This window comes from Cnephaeus nilssonii, assembly GCF_951640355.1.
Source record: "Cnephaeus nilssonii genome assembly, chromosome: 2".
NCBI classification, from domain to species: Eukaryota; Metazoa; Chordata; class Mammalia; order Chiroptera; family Vespertilionidae; genus Cnephaeus; species Cnephaeus nilssonii.
Genome location: NC_137073.1, coordinates 58,975,613 through 58,993,328, shown reverse-complemented (window position 1 = coordinate 58,993,328; position 17,716 = coordinate 58,975,613). Strand labels below are relative to the sequence as shown.

At 35.3% G+C, this 17,716-nt stretch overlaps 1 protein-coding gene across 2 annotated transcripts in view; it reads right to left on the bottom strand.

The window, feature by feature from the left end:
• The window catches only part of CHD1 (chromodomain helicase DNA binding protein 1), an 80,712-nt gene that overhangs the window by 42,120 nt on the left and 20,876 nt on the right, over positions 1-17,716 (bottom strand). For both annotated transcript variants that reach the window (XM_079760317.1, XM_079760318.1), the window contains exons 3-13: positions 15,942-16,143; positions 13,940-14,065; positions 8,812-8,876; positions 6,339-6,488; positions 5,937-6,205; positions 3,665-3,890; positions 3,175-3,275; positions 2,801-2,979; positions 1,815-1,942; positions 858-1,074; positions 109-198 (exon numbers count right to left, since the gene is read on the bottom strand). In XM_079760317.1, the coding sequence (XP_079616443.1) occupies positions 109-198; positions 858-1,074; positions 1,815-1,942; positions 2,801-2,979; positions 3,175-3,275; positions 3,665-3,890; positions 5,937-6,205; positions 6,339-6,488; positions 8,812-8,876; positions 13,940-14,065; positions 15,942-16,143 (1,753 nt within the window). The remainder of the gene's footprint in view (positions 1-108; positions 199-857; positions 1,075-1,814; positions 1,943-2,800; positions 2,980-3,174; positions 3,276-3,664; positions 3,891-5,936; positions 6,206-6,338; positions 6,489-8,811; positions 8,877-13,939; positions 14,066-15,941; positions 16,144-17,716) is intronic.

Genomic DNA, 17,716 nt, shown 5'->3' with positions numbered 1-17,716 from the left:
GTTCAAGGGCTACAGTATGCTGACCCTTAATTTACTATCTCATTCTATCCACAACATATTATAAAGAAAAAATTGATATCCATCAAACAGAAACATAGGAATACACACCTTATCCTTCAATAAAATTTCATAAGTTGTCAACAGTATATTAAATTTTAACCGTTTGGTCTGGGGATGCATCCATTCATGAGTTCTTATCTATCAAGAAATTTTAAAGATAATTTTAAGATACACATTTTAAAAAGTATAACTTTACTTGAATTCCTAAAATAAAAACCATTCAAAACACACAAAAATTATGTACATATGTTTATAAAATAAAATAATTTAAGTTATAAAATAAAATAGTTTAACCAGCTATGTTAACTATGCAAGTAAAATGTATCAAAATCTTCTATAAAATAAAGCAGACATGTCTTGTAATACTGTTCACTTTTCACTGAAGAAAGCTAACACAACACTAGTGATTAACTCATTTAATAACATTTATGGATGAAATATGATGTCTGCGGTTTGCTTCACAATAATTGGGAGGAAAATACCAGGAAGAGGTACAGATGAAACAAAACTGGCAATGAGTTAAAATTTTGAAGCTGCAGATAGGCACATGAAGGTTTTATTATACTCTTCTGTTGGATTTCATGTATATTTGAAATTTTCCATTAGAAAGAAAAAATAATCTATAAAGTAACATTAAACCAAAATTTGATTTTTAATTACAGCCAATTAAGAATGTACTGAGCACTTACTTTTTGGCAAGTTCTATGCTAGAAACTAAGACCAAAAAACAAATAAAATATTTCTCTTCAAAGAAAAGTATGAAGCCTGTATTTCATAAATTTGTGGACACCACTTACCATGTTTCTACTGTTAATGTCACCTAAATAAACCACAGCATTCATTTGAGAAGCCCATGTCTGAATTTCCCTTTGCCAGGAAGTGAGAGTGGAGAGTGGTACTACTAATAGAAAAGGTCCATATAATTGATGTTCATGAAACAAATAGTTCAGAAATGAGATCGTCTGTATTGTTTTTCCAAGGCCCATTTCATCGGCAAGTATGCAACTATTTCCTCTACAAAATTAAAAACAAAAATCATGTATGCAATAAAGATTTAAAGTTACAAAGAAACTTTTTACATAAGCCATGTATACGTTTATATGACCAGTTAAATAAAATTAATCTGAAAGGTATTATATACAATATACCACTTTTATTAGCTATAAATAACAAATGTAAAGGTGTAAAAGAAGCTGAGGGAGTTTACCATTTTAGGGCAGAAGAATCTTAGAAATTAAAAGTATTTTCCAATTAATCAACTATGTAGCCAAAAACTTAATCCATCTTCCAATGGTAGAGTTCGAATATATTAAGTAAAAAGTAAGAAGAACATATAGCAGGAAAAACTATAGCTATGGTAAAGTTTAAAAAAAAAAAGCACCCTAGAGCCACCTTATAGTGCTAATAATGGAACCGTAGACATGGGAGAGAGGGGGGAAATAATGGAAGGGCTAACTGGATATTAGAAATAACTGGGAAGAAGAGAAATAGTCCAGGACTAGTGTGGAATAGGAATATATATGTTCTGAGTTTAAGATGAATAAAAACTTAAGTACTGTGACAGGTTAAACTAAAAACAGCATTATTTTTTCTTCTTAGTATGTAATAAGTATTGTTTATGTACAAGAAATTCAAAGACCTGCATATAAATACTAAAAGGGTCTCATCCTTTATGTTGGGAAATCTTTTCCAAATCCTGTAACTGTAAAACTCTTACCCTCTCAAATTGAATAGATGATTCAAAATACACTTACTTGCACCAAGAGTGAGCAAGCCAGTTTAAACCATTCAGTTGATAATCTCTTAATTCTAAACCTTCATGTCCCCCAATATAGGATGGCTGCTTCTTTAGGGCTACAAATCTTGGCCTTTGTTTTAATACCTTTAGTAGAAATAAATGTTAATATAAAAAATTATTACATGTAAGAAATTATATTAAAGGATGAAAAATCTCAGCTTTTCCCATAAATTTTGAGATATCATCTCAAATCAAATTCAGAAATTCCATGATTCAAAATATACCTGATTCAGTTAAAGGAGATTATGTTCTATTACTATAACAAGAATATGCAGTGAAACATTTGCCCTCCTTTTGAATGAAAAATTAAAGATAACTAGGTTCCTGATGAAATATTTGGGTCTTGTGTATTTCAAGCTATGTTATCCATTCACTTTAAGCATTCCTAAGCCCTGACCTAGAAATAAACCATAAAACTGGCTTACCCTCCTATTTGATTTCTGATTTCTAAGTTACCATTATGAATTTAATTCAGTCTTATAATAAGAAATTCCAGTGGTACTTAGACCCTAAAACTATCACTAATAATAACTGAAAGTACACAGATCTTATATTAGGCATGGTAGGCCTGGATACCCTCTTATAGGTACATGACTCTTTTCCTTTCCTACCTTCAAAGGAAATATTCGCTACCTTTTAAACCAATCATATACACTTAGTTTCCAAGGGATGTTCTCTATTTTTTTTCCCCAAACTTACTCACCACAACTACCACAATTTATCATCTTTCTGACACAATTTTACTCACCAAAGCTAAAAGACAGTGCCACGTCTAAGATCACACAGTAAATAGAGGAATATAATTTCCTATAATATCTACCAACCAAGTAGTTCTCTTTCTTAGCCTATCCAAAATCAGGATCCAACACACTAACCTGGACTTGTAATACTTATGATGCACAAATACATTTTCAATAATTAAAAACGTCAAACAATACTCACTTTGCAATCTTTAAAAGGAGTGGTTTTTGACTGATTTCTGCTAAAATATTCATCTATACATGCTTGAAACTTTTTGGAAATGAGAGCACCATCCTCCCAGCTGCACTCTGAGTATGGAAGGCCCTGCCATTTGCAATAATAATCAGGATAACCAGCTGCTGACTTTTGATTGGAATGAGCTGTGAGATAAATCAGATGTTTTTTTACATTAAATCTTATCCAATGAATAATTCTTGTTAAAAACTACACAAGTAAAAATTAATCATCTCTTTTACAACACTATTATTTTGTAAAAGCAAGCTACTGTGTTTAATGTGTAAGCAGTAAATTTAAGATTTTTTTCAGATGTTTAATTAGAATCATTTATTACTAACCAATTATTCGCTCCACTATTTGATACTGTTTATGCAGATCATCTGTAAGTTCTTGCTGGCAATTATAATATTCCACATCTTCTGGAGAAGCATTTTTCAACCTGAAAGATTAAAGCAAGGAACGGGCTTCAAAATCTTGCCTAAATAACCTGTCCCCCAAAAAACTATCAGTAACACAAAATCTACCACTTTGCCACTTATCTTGTGAGCCAGTTTAAGTAATAAAGAAACTAAAACAGAAATAAAGTAAAGCATAATTAATTTTTAATTTTAAAAATTTATAGTATATGAGAGACATACTAGTGACTATTGTCAAGAATTTAGGTATGGTTATTCCTAAGAACTTTTAGAAGATCAAATACAAATTTCTCCATAAGTAAGTTATTTTAGGTTGTCCTTTGATTCTTCACAATGTACTCCTTGCTAATAAAAATCTGAGTAATAATCTTAGATCTATAAAAATGTTAAGAATAATACATATCATATTTACCATCTTTTTGTTTCCTGATCTTTTTTCTTATAATTATCCAATTTTTTCATTCCTCTAACATTCTGCTGTTTAAGGGTTTCTTCTGTCTCCCAAGTATTATGAATATGGGACCATCCTTTCCATTTAATTAAATATTGGATTTCTCCTGGTTCCTTGTTTTTTTCAAATCCTGCATTTGGGTCACCATCTGCTTCAACAGCATAGATGGTTGTTGTAGCACCAGTAGCTGGAAAAAAACAAAGCACAATACATTCCCTGTAATTCTGTTATAGGAATATTTCCATTCAACTCAAAAATTAAAGAATATGAATAGAAAATATATGCTATTAAATAAGTCAAATATCAGGGCACAGGAATTTATGTGAAGTTATGTTATACGTATGTAATAAAAACTCAGAATTTTAGAACAGAAAAATCATCTAATTTAATCACCTCAGTATTAAAATTAGAAAAAACAAGGTCAAAAGGTAGTGGCAAATCTAAGAATATACAACAATATACAATAACTGTTGATTAGGAGACTGATAATTAGAAACTAAAATAACTTAAAATCATTTTTAAAAACTGCATGCCTGAAATAACTATGTCAAAGAAATATCTGCACCCCCATGTTCACTGCAGCAGCATTTATAATAGCCAAGACAAGGAAACAATTAAGTGTCCATCCATCAACAGATGAATGGATAAAGAAGTTTGATATATATATATATATACACACACACACATATATATGAATATTATCATCCATTACAAAGGAAGGAAATCTGCCATTGTGACATGGACTTTGAGGGCATTATGCTGAGTGAAATAGGTCAGACAGAGAAAGGCAAATACTGTATGCTCTCATATAAGAAAGCTTAAAAAAAAAACAACTAGGAGAAAAAGAGATTAGATTTATAGTTACCAGAGGTGGGAGGAATATGATGAAAGTGGCCAAAAGGTTCAAAATTCCAGTTATAAGATAAATAGTACTAGGATGTAATGTATAACATGACTATAGTCAACACTGCTATATGGAATATTTGAAAGTTATTAAGAGAGTATATATATTGATTTCAAAGAGGGAGAGGAAGAGAGATGGGAACATCAATGATGAGAGAGAATCATTGATCGGCTGCCTCCTGCACGTCCCCTACTGGGGATCAAGCCCGCAACTCTGGCATGTGCCCTTGATTGGAATCGAACCCGGGACCTTTTAGTCCGCAGGGTGTTGCTCTATCCACTGAGCCAAACCAGCCATGGCAGATTCTTTTTTTTTTTTTTTTTTTTAATTAAATTTACTGGGGTGATATTGGTCAACATGAACATATAGGTTTCTGGTGTGGGTTTTTATGTGATAAGATTTGTATATTGCACTGTGTGCCCACAGCCCAAAGTCAAATCTTCTTTGTCACCATATATTAGGACCCCCTCTGGCAATCACCACTCTGCTGTTTGTATTCACGAGTTTCAGTTTTATATCCCACATGAGTGAATTCATATGGTTCTTAGCTTTTTCTGACTGACTTATTTCACTTAGCATAGTCTCAAGGTCCATCCATGTTGTTGCAAATGGCACCATTTCATCCTTTTTATGGCTGAGTAGTATTCCATTGTGTCTATGTACTACATCTTACTAAGAGAGTAGATTCTAAAAATTCTCACGGTAAGAGAAATTTTTCTTTCTTTCCTTTTTTTTGTTTTATTGTATCTATGAGCTAATGGATGTTACCTAAACTTATTGTGTGGTAATCATTTCGCAATACATGTAAATCATTATGCTGTCCAACTCAAATTTATACAATGCTGTATGTCAATTATATCTCAATAATACAGAAAGGAGAAAAATGCATGGCAAGACAAGAAAAATTAACCTACATATTTGAGATAAAACAAAAATACATTTTTAAAGAAACAAACTTTCAAAAAACAAAACAAGAAATAAACCAGTCTTTGTGAACCTGAAAGCACCTAAATAACTATTATTTAGGGATGGCAATAGAAAAACTCCAATACAAAGGTTAAAAATTTTATATTTATCTAAAATACATGAACTGAGATCAAATACCTATTTGTTGGGAAGAAAATACTCAAGGCAATGCAAAGTATATTTTACAGCAAATACAAGTAAAACAAAGAAAATCTACAATCTTGGCTTTCAAAATTAAAAAATTTTCAAGAAATATTTTATTTAATCTAGTAATGTTATTGAAACCACCAAACAGTAAGTGTTCTTAAAAAAAATATATATATATGTATATGTATATATATATATATATATATATATACATACCTCCTTTTCTCCCAATCCGACAATCCATAAATCGTTCTATTGTTTCGAATTCCTCTTCCTCGGGTTGAGGAACATCCTCTCCACAGACTTCAAGGAGGTCATCAGAATCTGTTTTCATTTCTTCATCTTCCTTATAGCTCACATTGACAGTTGCTTGTCGACGAGAACTTCTTTTATCATTATCATAATCTTCATCATCCTCCTCCTCAGATGAATCAATTTGTCTCTTTTTTTGTCCAAGAATTTTCTTTCCATTTTTTGACTTAGATCTAGGAAAGATGAGGGGGAGAGAGGTGTTTTACAGAAACAATGTCATAAAACCAGAAGTGAGAAACTATATACAAAAAGAATAAACACCTCTATAACCAACAATTTTCAGCATCAAATCGAGAATATACTTACCGATTTTGAGGTTTTCTACTTTTAACTTTATTTTTTGGTTCATAATCAGATTCTGTTTCATCACAACTGCTTTTATCTCCTTCTTCTTCAGATTCTGAATCTGAACCAGATTGAGATGGAGATCCTGATGCAGACATCTGCCAATCTTCACTGTACATAAAATATATAAAATTTTTATTTATATTTACATCCTATTGCAAATTTTATCTCTGATAAAATACAAAAATAATAAAATAATAAATTGTATTATAGTAAATATTAGACATATTGTTGCTTTCATGCATACTAAAAACACTTAAATGTCTGCAGAAAAAGAAAAACATTCTAGAAAATATTTGTCATAGATTTCTCCCATAACTCCAGAGTTTTGTTAATCATTTACTTTATACCTCAATGAATGGCGGTACATAAATGTTATTTTGATTATCACTATGGACGAAAATAGTATGCTAATTTTAAGAAACACAGGGTTCAACTTTTAAAATAATGTATTACCCGCTCAAAAACAAAAATTCAAATCTCTTACAATTATCTGGAGATAGTAAATTTAAAAATATACCCTTCAAAACTGATTTTTAAAAATAGTACATGTTCATAAAAAGACTTGAAAGAGTATAGAAAAATATATTTTTGAAAAATCAGCCCATCTTAATCTTCAATTATAACCTTTATTACTATTTTTTTAGCCTAATTCCAATCAACATGAACAGAAAAAACAGTGGATGCACATTTTAACATTCTGCCATAATATAAATTCCAAATGAAAGATACACACTGAGTTCTATATAAGATCTGTCTCACAGTCACTGCTTTTACTCAATTGCTCTGAATCTCTTGTACTAATGACTATGTTAATGGTTACATAAGAGAGTACATATAGGATTTGGTTTATAATAAAAACATAATAGAGAAACAAATTCTTTTTTATCTTGAAATCTTTTCAGTTTATACATTAAGCAGTAACAAGTGGCAGAATATATGAAAAGTCTTCATTTTATATTTTTATAATATAAATTATGATTTTTATATCCAAGCAAGTCTATTAATCATCCGACATATTTTTTAAATATATAAATTTTATTGATTTTTACAAAGAGGCAGGGAAATAGAGTTAGAAATATTGATGAGAGAGAAACATTGATCGGCTGCCTTCTGCACACCCTCTACTGGGGATCGAGCCTTCAAGCAAGGTACATGCCCTTGACCAGAATAGAACCTGGGACCCTTCAGTCCACAGGGTGATGCTCTATCCACTGAGCCAAACCAGTTAGGGCCCAACATTACTCTTATTCTTTGTTTGCATCTATGCTGAGTTTAGAAATTACTAACTCTGGAGAAGAGTTACACATCTGATGAGACACAGTAGTTGAAAATGAATTTAGTAAAGTAGAAAATGAACTTAGTAAAGTAGAAGACAGATCTGTGAAAATTAGCCAGATTGTAGCACAGAAATAAAATTATATAAAACATGATATAGTAAGATTCATGGAAGATAGAATAGGTGATCCAATAAATATATACAACAGATATGATCCAAGACAAATTTACATCTATTAATAGTAGTACTAGAAAGAGAAAATATCCAGATACAATGACTGAATTTTCAGAAATAAGATATGCATCTTCATATTAAGGATGCATAAGATTAGATGCAAAAGCAGAGTAACAGATTAAAAGCTAGACATACCAAAGTGAAAATGCAAAATACCAAAGAAAACTGAAGAAGAGACCATAGAAAAATGCTTTAAAAAAAATATATCAGAGGAAAAAAACTCAAACCATCTAAGTATCTGAATTGAGAATCTGAAGTACTACTTATACTTGAAGAAATTATAGTGAGTTCCTAAATGAGTTCTATCAAGTAAATTTCATGTGGAGATGAATAGTAAGGATAACTGTTAACATAAATAAACAGAATCACCCCAAATCCATCATCAGTTGGATCCCTTACACCCTTATACCAAAGTTAAGATGTTCTGACATTATCAATAAGCAGATATTTTGAAGTTTAAAAATATATAAGGGAGAGGAGTTATAGGAGATAAACAAGTGGCATAAAAACCTTAAGTCATCAGAGAAAGATAAATGTTAAGAATTAATGGTTTAGCCCAGCCGGCATGACTAAGTAGTTGAGCGTTCACCTATGAACCAGGAGGTCATGGTTTGCTTCCCAGTCAGGGCACATGCCCAGGTTGGGGTCTCAATCCCCAGTGGGGGTCGTGCAGGAGGCAGCTGATCAATGACTCTCTCTTATCAATGATGTTTCTATCTCTCCCTCTCCATTCCTCTCTGAAATCAATAAAAATATATTTTAAAAATAATTAATGGTTTAAATTAACCTAATCAAATGTCATGAACCAAGAGTTTACAAAAGTCCATTTTTTGGCAACAATTTCTAATAAAGGAAGAAATAGGGAATCATTAGGATTTTCTTGATATGAGAGTAAGTAGTCAATTGAACAAAATGACATACTCTTTATGCTTTTTCCTTTTGGTCTCACTCGATGTGTCATCAGAATCTTCACTGCTAGAGGAATCCTGTAGGAAAAAAATAAAGTTAATGATTATTAATGATTGCAATTTAACCATCATATCAAATTTTTGCGTGTCACAGTATTTAAAGTTCACTTTGCTAATAACAGTAAATATAAAACCTCTTTCCCCCATGTTGTGATGTTTATACCATTAGCACATAAAGTGATCAATAATGCTTCTATTCAAATTTATAATATAGCCAGTGAAATTAGGTAAACATTACAAGGTCAGCGTTTTGTACAAAACTTTAAAATCTGTCATCTGTTACATATAAGGGAGCTCCCTCAACAGAAACTTTGCAGACATAAAATATTCAAAATGATGAAAAGCAAGGACCTACAATCAAGATTACTAAACTAGGCAAGGCTATCGTTTAAGATGAAAGGAGAGAGGAAGTAGAAGGAGTTTATCACCACCAAACCAGCATTATAAGAAATGTTAAAGGGACTTCTTTAAGAAGGAGGAAAAAAAAAAAGATAAAAACGACAAATAAAACGGCAGTCACCACATACCTATAAATAATTACTTTAAATGGAATGAATTAAATGCTCCAATCAAAAGACAGGGCAGCTGAATGGAGAAGAAAATAAGACAATAACTTGGCAACATGCACAAGAGAACCAATTCAGATCGAAAGACACATACAAACTGAATGTAAAGAGATGGAAAAAGCTATTTTATGCAAAAGAAAATGAAAAGAAGCTGGAGCACCTATATTTGTATCAGATAAAATAAGATTTTAAAAATAAAAGCTGAGGAACCAAGATGGCAGCATAAGGTATACACCTGTATGTGCTGCCTCTCACAACCACACCAAAACTACAACTAAAAGACAAAACAGCTATCATCCAGAACCACGGAAAAGCTGGCTGAGTAGAAGTTCTACAACAGAAGGAAAGAAAAAAGCGCATTGAGACTGGGTAGGAGGTGCAGAGGCGCAGAAGAGCAGAGGTACAGAGGCGCGCGAAATGGGCTGGCAACTGGGCGCACTGTCTTTTTCAATCAGAAGGGAGATACAAGCTCACGACTGCTCTGAACTCCAGTTTCCGGCGAGACTCTGGAAACCCAGACTCCTACGGGGAGAAACTGGAATGTCTGGCATCGGGTAGGAAAACGAGGGTGGCTTTCTCGCAGCAGAGGTGCTCGCAGGGATCATTGTTACTGCGTGGGGGTGCGGGACATGGGGACACAGAGACGCAGAGACTGAGATGCGGAGATGGCTGACTGGCAGCCATCGCTGTTTGCTCCGCCCTGATGACTCCCTGAGACCCAGCCCCACCCAAGCTGTGCACAGTGGCTTTTGCATATGAATGGACAGTCCTTTCGCAACCTAACCTAACAAACTGCAGCTGGGTCAGAGAGCTCCAAAACTTCCAAACCCCAAACAAAGAGGAGAAATCTGCAGATCTCACTGTAGCTCCTGCTGGATGGCCTCAGGAAGTGGTTGACTTTGCACCTCCTTGGAGATCCAGGAGCCAGTGTACCTAGTGGTCAGTGTGAGACAATACCAGATTGCAACTCCTCACATCCATAAGTGACACACTCAAGAGGCAGACTCAGTGAGCACCAAAGCCCCACTGAAGCAAGTCCTGCCCATAAGGGTGTCTCCAGCACAGCAGTTCTCCCATCATAGACACAGCAGGTTCTCACAGCCAATTGGCCTGGAGGTCAATTCCTCCCAGTGATACAAACAGTAATCAAGGCTTAACTACAACAAGACTGTGCGCACAGCCCACAAAGGGGTGCACCAAGAATGTCCACATCAGGTGATTAGGGAGGCTGAGCCACTGGGCCCTATAGGACACCTAGCACACAAGGACACTCTATCAACACAGGGAAGCAGCAAAAATGTGGAGACAAAGAAACATGTCACAAATGAAAGAAATGGAGGAAAGCAAACTACTGGATATAGAGTTCAAAACCACAGTTATATAAAGTTACTCAAGAATCTTCTAGAAACCTCCGAGGAACTTAGTGAGACCTTCAAGGATCTTAATGAGAATGCCAAAAAAATGGAAAAGGACCAGTTAGAAATTAAGCATACACTGTCTGAAATAAAGAATAACATACAGCCAAAACCGGTTTGGCTCAGTGGATAGAGCGTCAGCCTGTGGACTCAAAGGTCCCAGGTTTGATTCCGGTCAAGGGCATGTACCTTGGTTGTGGGCACATCCCCAGTAAGGGGTGTGCAGGAGGCAGCTGATCAATGTTTCTCTCTCATCGATGTTTCTAACTCTCTATCCCTCTCCCTTCCTCTCTGTAAAAAATCAATAAAATATATTAAAAAAAAATAAAAAGAATAATATACAGAAATTCAACAGTAGACCAGAGGATCCCAAGAATCAAGTCAAAGATTTGAAATATGAGGAAGCAAAAAACACCCAACCAGAAAAGCAAAAAGAAATAAGAATCCAAAAATATGAAGATAGTGTAAGGAGCCTCTGGGACAACTTCAAACATACCAACATTCGAATTATGGGGGTACCAGAAGAAGTGAGAGAGCAAGATATTGAAAACCTATTAGAAGAAATAATGACAGAAAACTTCCCCTACCTGGTGAAAGAAATAGACTTACAAGTCCAGGAAGTGCAGAGAACCCCAAACAAAAGGAATCCAAAGAGGACCATACCAAGACACATCATAATTAAAATGCCAAGGGCAAAAGACAAAGAGAGAATCTTAAAAGCAGCAAGAGAAAAACAGTTAGTTACCTACAAGGGAATACCCATACAACTGTCAGTTGATTTCTCAACAGAAATAATGCAGGCCAGACGGGAGTGGCAAGAAATTTTCAAAGTGATGAATAGCAAGAACCTACAACCGAGATTACTCTACCCAGCAAAGCTATCATTCAGAATTGAAGGTCAGATAAAGAGCTTCACAGATAAGAAAAAGCTAAAGGAGTTCATCACCGCCAAACCAGTATTATACGAAATGCTGAAAGGTATTCTTTAAGAAGAGGAAGAAGAAAAAGGTAAAGATAAAAATTATGAACAATATGAGCCTAACCAATGGTTAAGTTCAACAGGGGGTTGGGGCATCCGTGGGGAGGGGTGTGGGATGGGAATGGGGGGATGAGGACAAATATGTGACACCTTAATCAATAAAGAAATTAAAAAAAAATTATGAACAACAAAGTGACAACAAATACCTTTCTATCAAAAAGTGAATCTAAAAATCAAGTCAGTAAAAAATCTGATGAACAGAATAAACTGGTGAATATAATAGAATCGGGGCATAGAAAGGGTGTGGACTGACGATTCTCGGGGGGAAGGGAGCATGAGAGGTGGGGGAAGAGATTGGACAAAAATTTTACACCTATGGATGAGGACAGTGGAAGGGCATGGGGTGGGGAGGGGGGGACCGGGTGGAGGGGAGCTATGGGGGGAAAAAAGAGGAACATCTGTAATAATCTGAACAATGAAGATTTATTAACCCTTTGCACTCGCTTGCTTTTTTCTCGAGCTGCTACCAATGATAACCGTGTAGAGTCACACTCGACATCCGAGTGCAAAAGGTTAAAAAAAATAAAGGCTATAATGCCCCGCCGGTGTGGCTCAATGGTTGAGCATTGACTCATGAACCAGGAGGTCCAGGTTCGATTCCTGATCAAGGCACATGCCCGGGTTGCAGGCTTGATCCCCAGTAGGGGGCGTGCAGGAGGCAGTAGATCAAACATCACCATTGATGTTTCTGTCTGTCTCTCCCTCTCCCTTCCTCTCTCTGAAATCAATAAAAACAAAAAAAGGACATTGCATATACAATACCCAAGATAAGTATCAACCAATAGACAATCGGGATAATGATGTGGTACATATATAAAATGGAATAGTACTCAAATATGAAAAAGAATGAAATCTTACCATTTGTAACAACATGGATGTACCTAGAGGGTATTATGCTAAGTGAAATAAGTCACATAAAGACAAATAGCATATAATTCCACTAAAATGTGGAATTAAAAAAAAATAAGTGAATAAAAACAGAAACAAACTTATAGATACAGAGAATAAACTTATGGTTGCCACATGGGAGGAAGGTTAGAGGGCTGAGAGAAAAAGGTGAAGGGATTAAGAAGTACAAATTGGCAGTTATAAGAGTTACAGAGATGTAAATTACAGCACAGGGAATATAGTCAATAATACTGTAATAACTATATATGGTGCCAGGTAGATATTAGACTTATGGGGGAAGGGGACCACTTCGTAAGCTATATAAATGTCTAACCACTATGATGTACACCTGACACAATATAATATTGAATGTCAATTGTAATTGAAAAAATGAATCTATCAACTCTGGAGACCATTATTATTACCTACTATGGCCTCAAAAAAAGAATCTTAATTGTTGGTATGTCAAATTTTAATATTTTTCTCCCCTATTAGGCTCACATGCACATAGGAACTACAATGTTTACAGCTGCAGCCTATTCTTTTAAAAATATGTCGAGAATTCTATTAATATTCTGTACAAATATGATTTAAACAGTATATTATTTCTTCATTCATATATGTGTAAACACATACATATGTCTATTTTCCCAATATTCACATTTAGTTTATTTCTAGTTTTGCTTTGATGAGCAAATGCACGCCAATTTCCATTTCTTGTTTTGGATTAATCCTTAAAAGTACAATCCTATCCTATATAATAAGAGAGGAATATGCTAATTATCCGTTACGCCATGAGACGTAACAACCGGATCACAGATCTGCAGGAGGGTGGGGCAGTGAACTACAAGCGGGCAGAGGAGAGCTACAGGAGGGGTCAGGGCAGCAAGCTATGAGGCGGGGGCGGGGGGAGTTATAGGAGGGCAGGGCAGCGGGCAGAGAGATACAGGAGGGCAGCAGAAAGCTACTGGTGTATGGATTCGTGCGCAGGGCTACTAGTTATTAGATAAAATCTCTATATTTCAAGACTCTTGATACACATATTTAAATGTAGTGATCTCCTATCCTTTAAAAACACTTATTATTTCTAATAATTTCTTAATTACCATCCTACTTAAATGATTAGGCATCATGTCTACTTTTAAAATATTAGCTTTCATAATGAAAACTCACCTCTTCTGATCCACTATTAGATGAAACTTGTTGTTGTTGTTGTTGTTGCTGCTGGTGCTGCTGCTGCTGCTTCTTGAGCATTGCGGATCTCTGAACAGCCAGAATACTAGGGCTGGATTTCCAAAACTATAATAGAAATATGAACCAGTAAGGATAAAGTTTTGAAAAAAACTGAAAAGAGGTTATTTTACTGAAAAGCAGTACCAACATTTTCACTGCCTCCAAATAATAAAGACTACCTTCCTTACTCACATGTAATATAATATTAGTGCAATCCAATAAAAATAAAATGTTGACCTTTCGTTGCATATAAATATTTATGCAAGTTTCATAGATAGACAATGTTCTTTGGTGTTACAAGTTAACTTTCAGAAACAAGCGATAATATGAGACACCAATGTTACTCAAAGTATGGCTGCTTACTTTTTCTAACTGGTTTGAAGTGAACATGAAGAGCTTAAGTCAGAATGCAAATCAACTACATTACTAAGAACTTTTTTTTCCCTCCTGACAATATTTTCTCCATGAAGAAAGCTATGTGTTTATCTATATTCTGGTCCAAGCATCTTATGATTGGATCTCTAAGTAATACTATATATGCTATTATGAAGTATAGACAAGTTTTATTAAGTCTTGTAGTAGCTTTTACCAACAGAATGTCCCTTAGTCTATTCTACCAGGTATCTTCAAGGAAGCAGAGTTCTCCTGCTACTAGCAATAAAGTATTTCCATGAAGATCTTGAAAGAAGAGATCAGACACTGTAGAAATAACAAAAAGATCTCACAACGTCTTTAATTTTTATCTGTTAGACACTAAATAAACATTTATGAAATTCAATGTGTGCCTCACAAAGAGGAAGAATAGGTTTGGTGTGTGTTTATTTTGTATTTGCTGTTTTATAGTTATAGATTCTTTTTCAAGCCAATTATTCCACAGATATCCTATCTAATAAAAGAGTAATATGCAAATTGACTGTCACTCCAACACACAAGATGGCTGCCCCCATGTGGACACAAGATGGCCAGCAAGGGAGGGCAGTTGGGAGGGACCAGGCCTGCAAGGGAGGGCAGTTGTGGGCGATCAGGCCAGCAGAGGAGGGCAGTTGGGAGGCCTGCAAGGGAGGGCAGTTGGGGGCGATCAAGCCTGCAGGGGAGGGCAGTTAGGGGTGACCAGGCCAGCAGAGGAGGGAAGTTGGGGGCAACCGGGCTTGCAGGGAAGGGCAGTTGGGGGGGACCCAGGCCTGCAGGGGAGGGCAGTTAGGGGTGACCAGGCCTGCAGGGGAGGGCAGTTGGAGGTGACCAGGCCTGCAGGGGAGGACAGTTGTGGGGGACCAGGCCTGCAGAAGAGCAATTAGGCATCAATCAGGCTGGCAGGGGAGTGGTTAGGGGGTGATCAGGCTGGCAGGCAGAAGCGGTTAGGGGCAATCAGGAAGGCAGGCAGGCGAGCAGTTGGGAGCCAGCAGTCCTGCATTGTGAGAGGAATGTCCGACTGCCCGTTTAGGCCCGATCCTACTGGTACTGGGACTAAACGGGCAGTGGGACATCCCTCGAGGTGTCCCAGATTGGAGAGGGTGCAGGCTGGGCTGAGGGACACAACCCCCGTGCACGAATTTCATGCACTGGGCCTCTAGTTTAACCATAATTGAAAATCTCTTGAAAGAAAATTTTAATGTTTAAAATTAATGTTTATAAAAGCTAGAGTAAGAATGCTATAAATTGTCTGGCTAGTGTGGCTTAGTGGTTGAGTGTCAACCCATTAAGCAAGAGGTCCCCAGTTAATTCTTGGTCAGTGCATGTTTTCCACTCAGGGTATATGCCCAACTTGTGGCTCAATCCCCAGTGGGGAGGAAGGCGTGCAGGAGGCAGCCAATTGACGCTTCTCTCGCAGATATTTCTATTTCTCTACCCATCTCCCTTCTCCTCTCTCTAAAATCAATAAAAACACATTTTTAAAAAAGAATAATCAATGTTATAAATCTTCCTTCATTGGATACTTTATTACCTCAGCTCCATCAACTTTTGGTGGTTTTGCTTGAACTTTGTTCTCTCCAGAAGTGTCTGACTCAGACTCTGACTGACTGCCCGATTCAGATCCAGAGTCAGAGTCACTGCTACCTGACTGGCTACTGCTTCCATCACTACTGCTTCCAGAACTGGAACCAGATCCAGAGCCTGAAGCTGACCCAGAATCATCATCGGACTGGCTGCAATATGAAAATGAACAGATTTCAAACAAAATTCATTAGGAATTGAATCTTTTCTTAAAAAGTCACCAGAAAGCCCCAAATCATTAAACCTTGTTTATTTCATATTTCAAACTTTCTATGGCCAAACAAATAGAAAAAGGAAAAAAGGTTAATTTATAGTAATAACTGACATGGTTAATAGATTTTGTACAATTTGAGCCAAAACTTAAGTAATCAGATCACAATCTTCCTCCAACATAATGAACATATTCTACCAAGCCAGAATCCTGGGCTACAAACTTGGAAAGTTTAAACACAAGAATATCCTGAAGAGGCTATTTGGCTGTAGTAAATATAAAGGAGGTAGGAATTGTGAAGAAAAGGTTAAAAAAATGTGTTGAAAATTCTCATGGTAACAGGTGGAAATTTATTTGTAGTTTCTATTTGTTTTCAAGTTTATATCTATGTTTTATCATTTTAGGAAAACGTGATTTATTATAATTAGGCTAATATAAAATACATGGTACTAAAAAATAAAATCAGTAATTGTTTCTCTGAGAAAATCATCAACTCTGTCATGATGCCACAGTAATAATCTAAAATAATAGCAAATTCTCACAATATTTCCTAACCTCTATACACACAAACGTGAAAGCAATTAATAGTTTGAGAAACTATCAATTTCCCCATTACTAATTTTCAGCTCAGGGAAGCCTAGATATGGTCTGAACTAAACAATTGATTATATAAATTATTATTATCCCCAAGGCCATTTGATCATGTGGCGTTCACATCTGAATTGTGGAAAATTACAGAATAAAATTTTTGATACACAGACAGCCTTTGATGTAATTTCATCTGGCTTTATAAGCAACAATAGGTAATGTAGTTTATCTATATCTCTATATAGAAAAACTCATGCTTCAAGTCTTCTGTTGTAATTTTCAGAAAAACCACCAGATGGAAGTATTACTCTATGAAAATAGATTTCAATATTAAAAGTAATTACTTCCTAAAAGTAATTCTCCTTTCCAAGGGCAAGGAGTTAATAGTTTCTACATGGAAACAGTGACATAAAAGTTTGCAAGAAGAGTTTTTACTTCAAACGTGAGATATAAATTAAAATTTTTAAAATGTAAATATATACCGATTTTTTTCAATGGAAATATAGAAACCGTAAACAAAAATTTGGTTCCCAAGAGCTATGATATAAAAATCATTTTTGTGACAATTTCTATCCTCTGATCACATGGTTCTGAGGTCCAAGAACAGCACACTGCCTTTTAATTAAGTAAAACAACAAAAAAACTATCCCTTAAAAAAGGGGGAGGGGGAGCATATGTAATACTTTCAACAATAAAGATTTATAAAACAAAATAAAAATATCACTATTTTACTTGAGTCCCTTGAGAGAAATTTCAGCAAGAACATTAGAGAAGATATTTTTCCTTACATACAATTTCATTCTACTGTGACCTGAGAGGTAAGAGACATCTACTTATTCAATAAACTTAACCAAGAACTACCATGTTAGACACTGGAAAGATGGAAATGAGACAGTCCAGTCCTTTAGAGAACTTCAAGCCTGGTA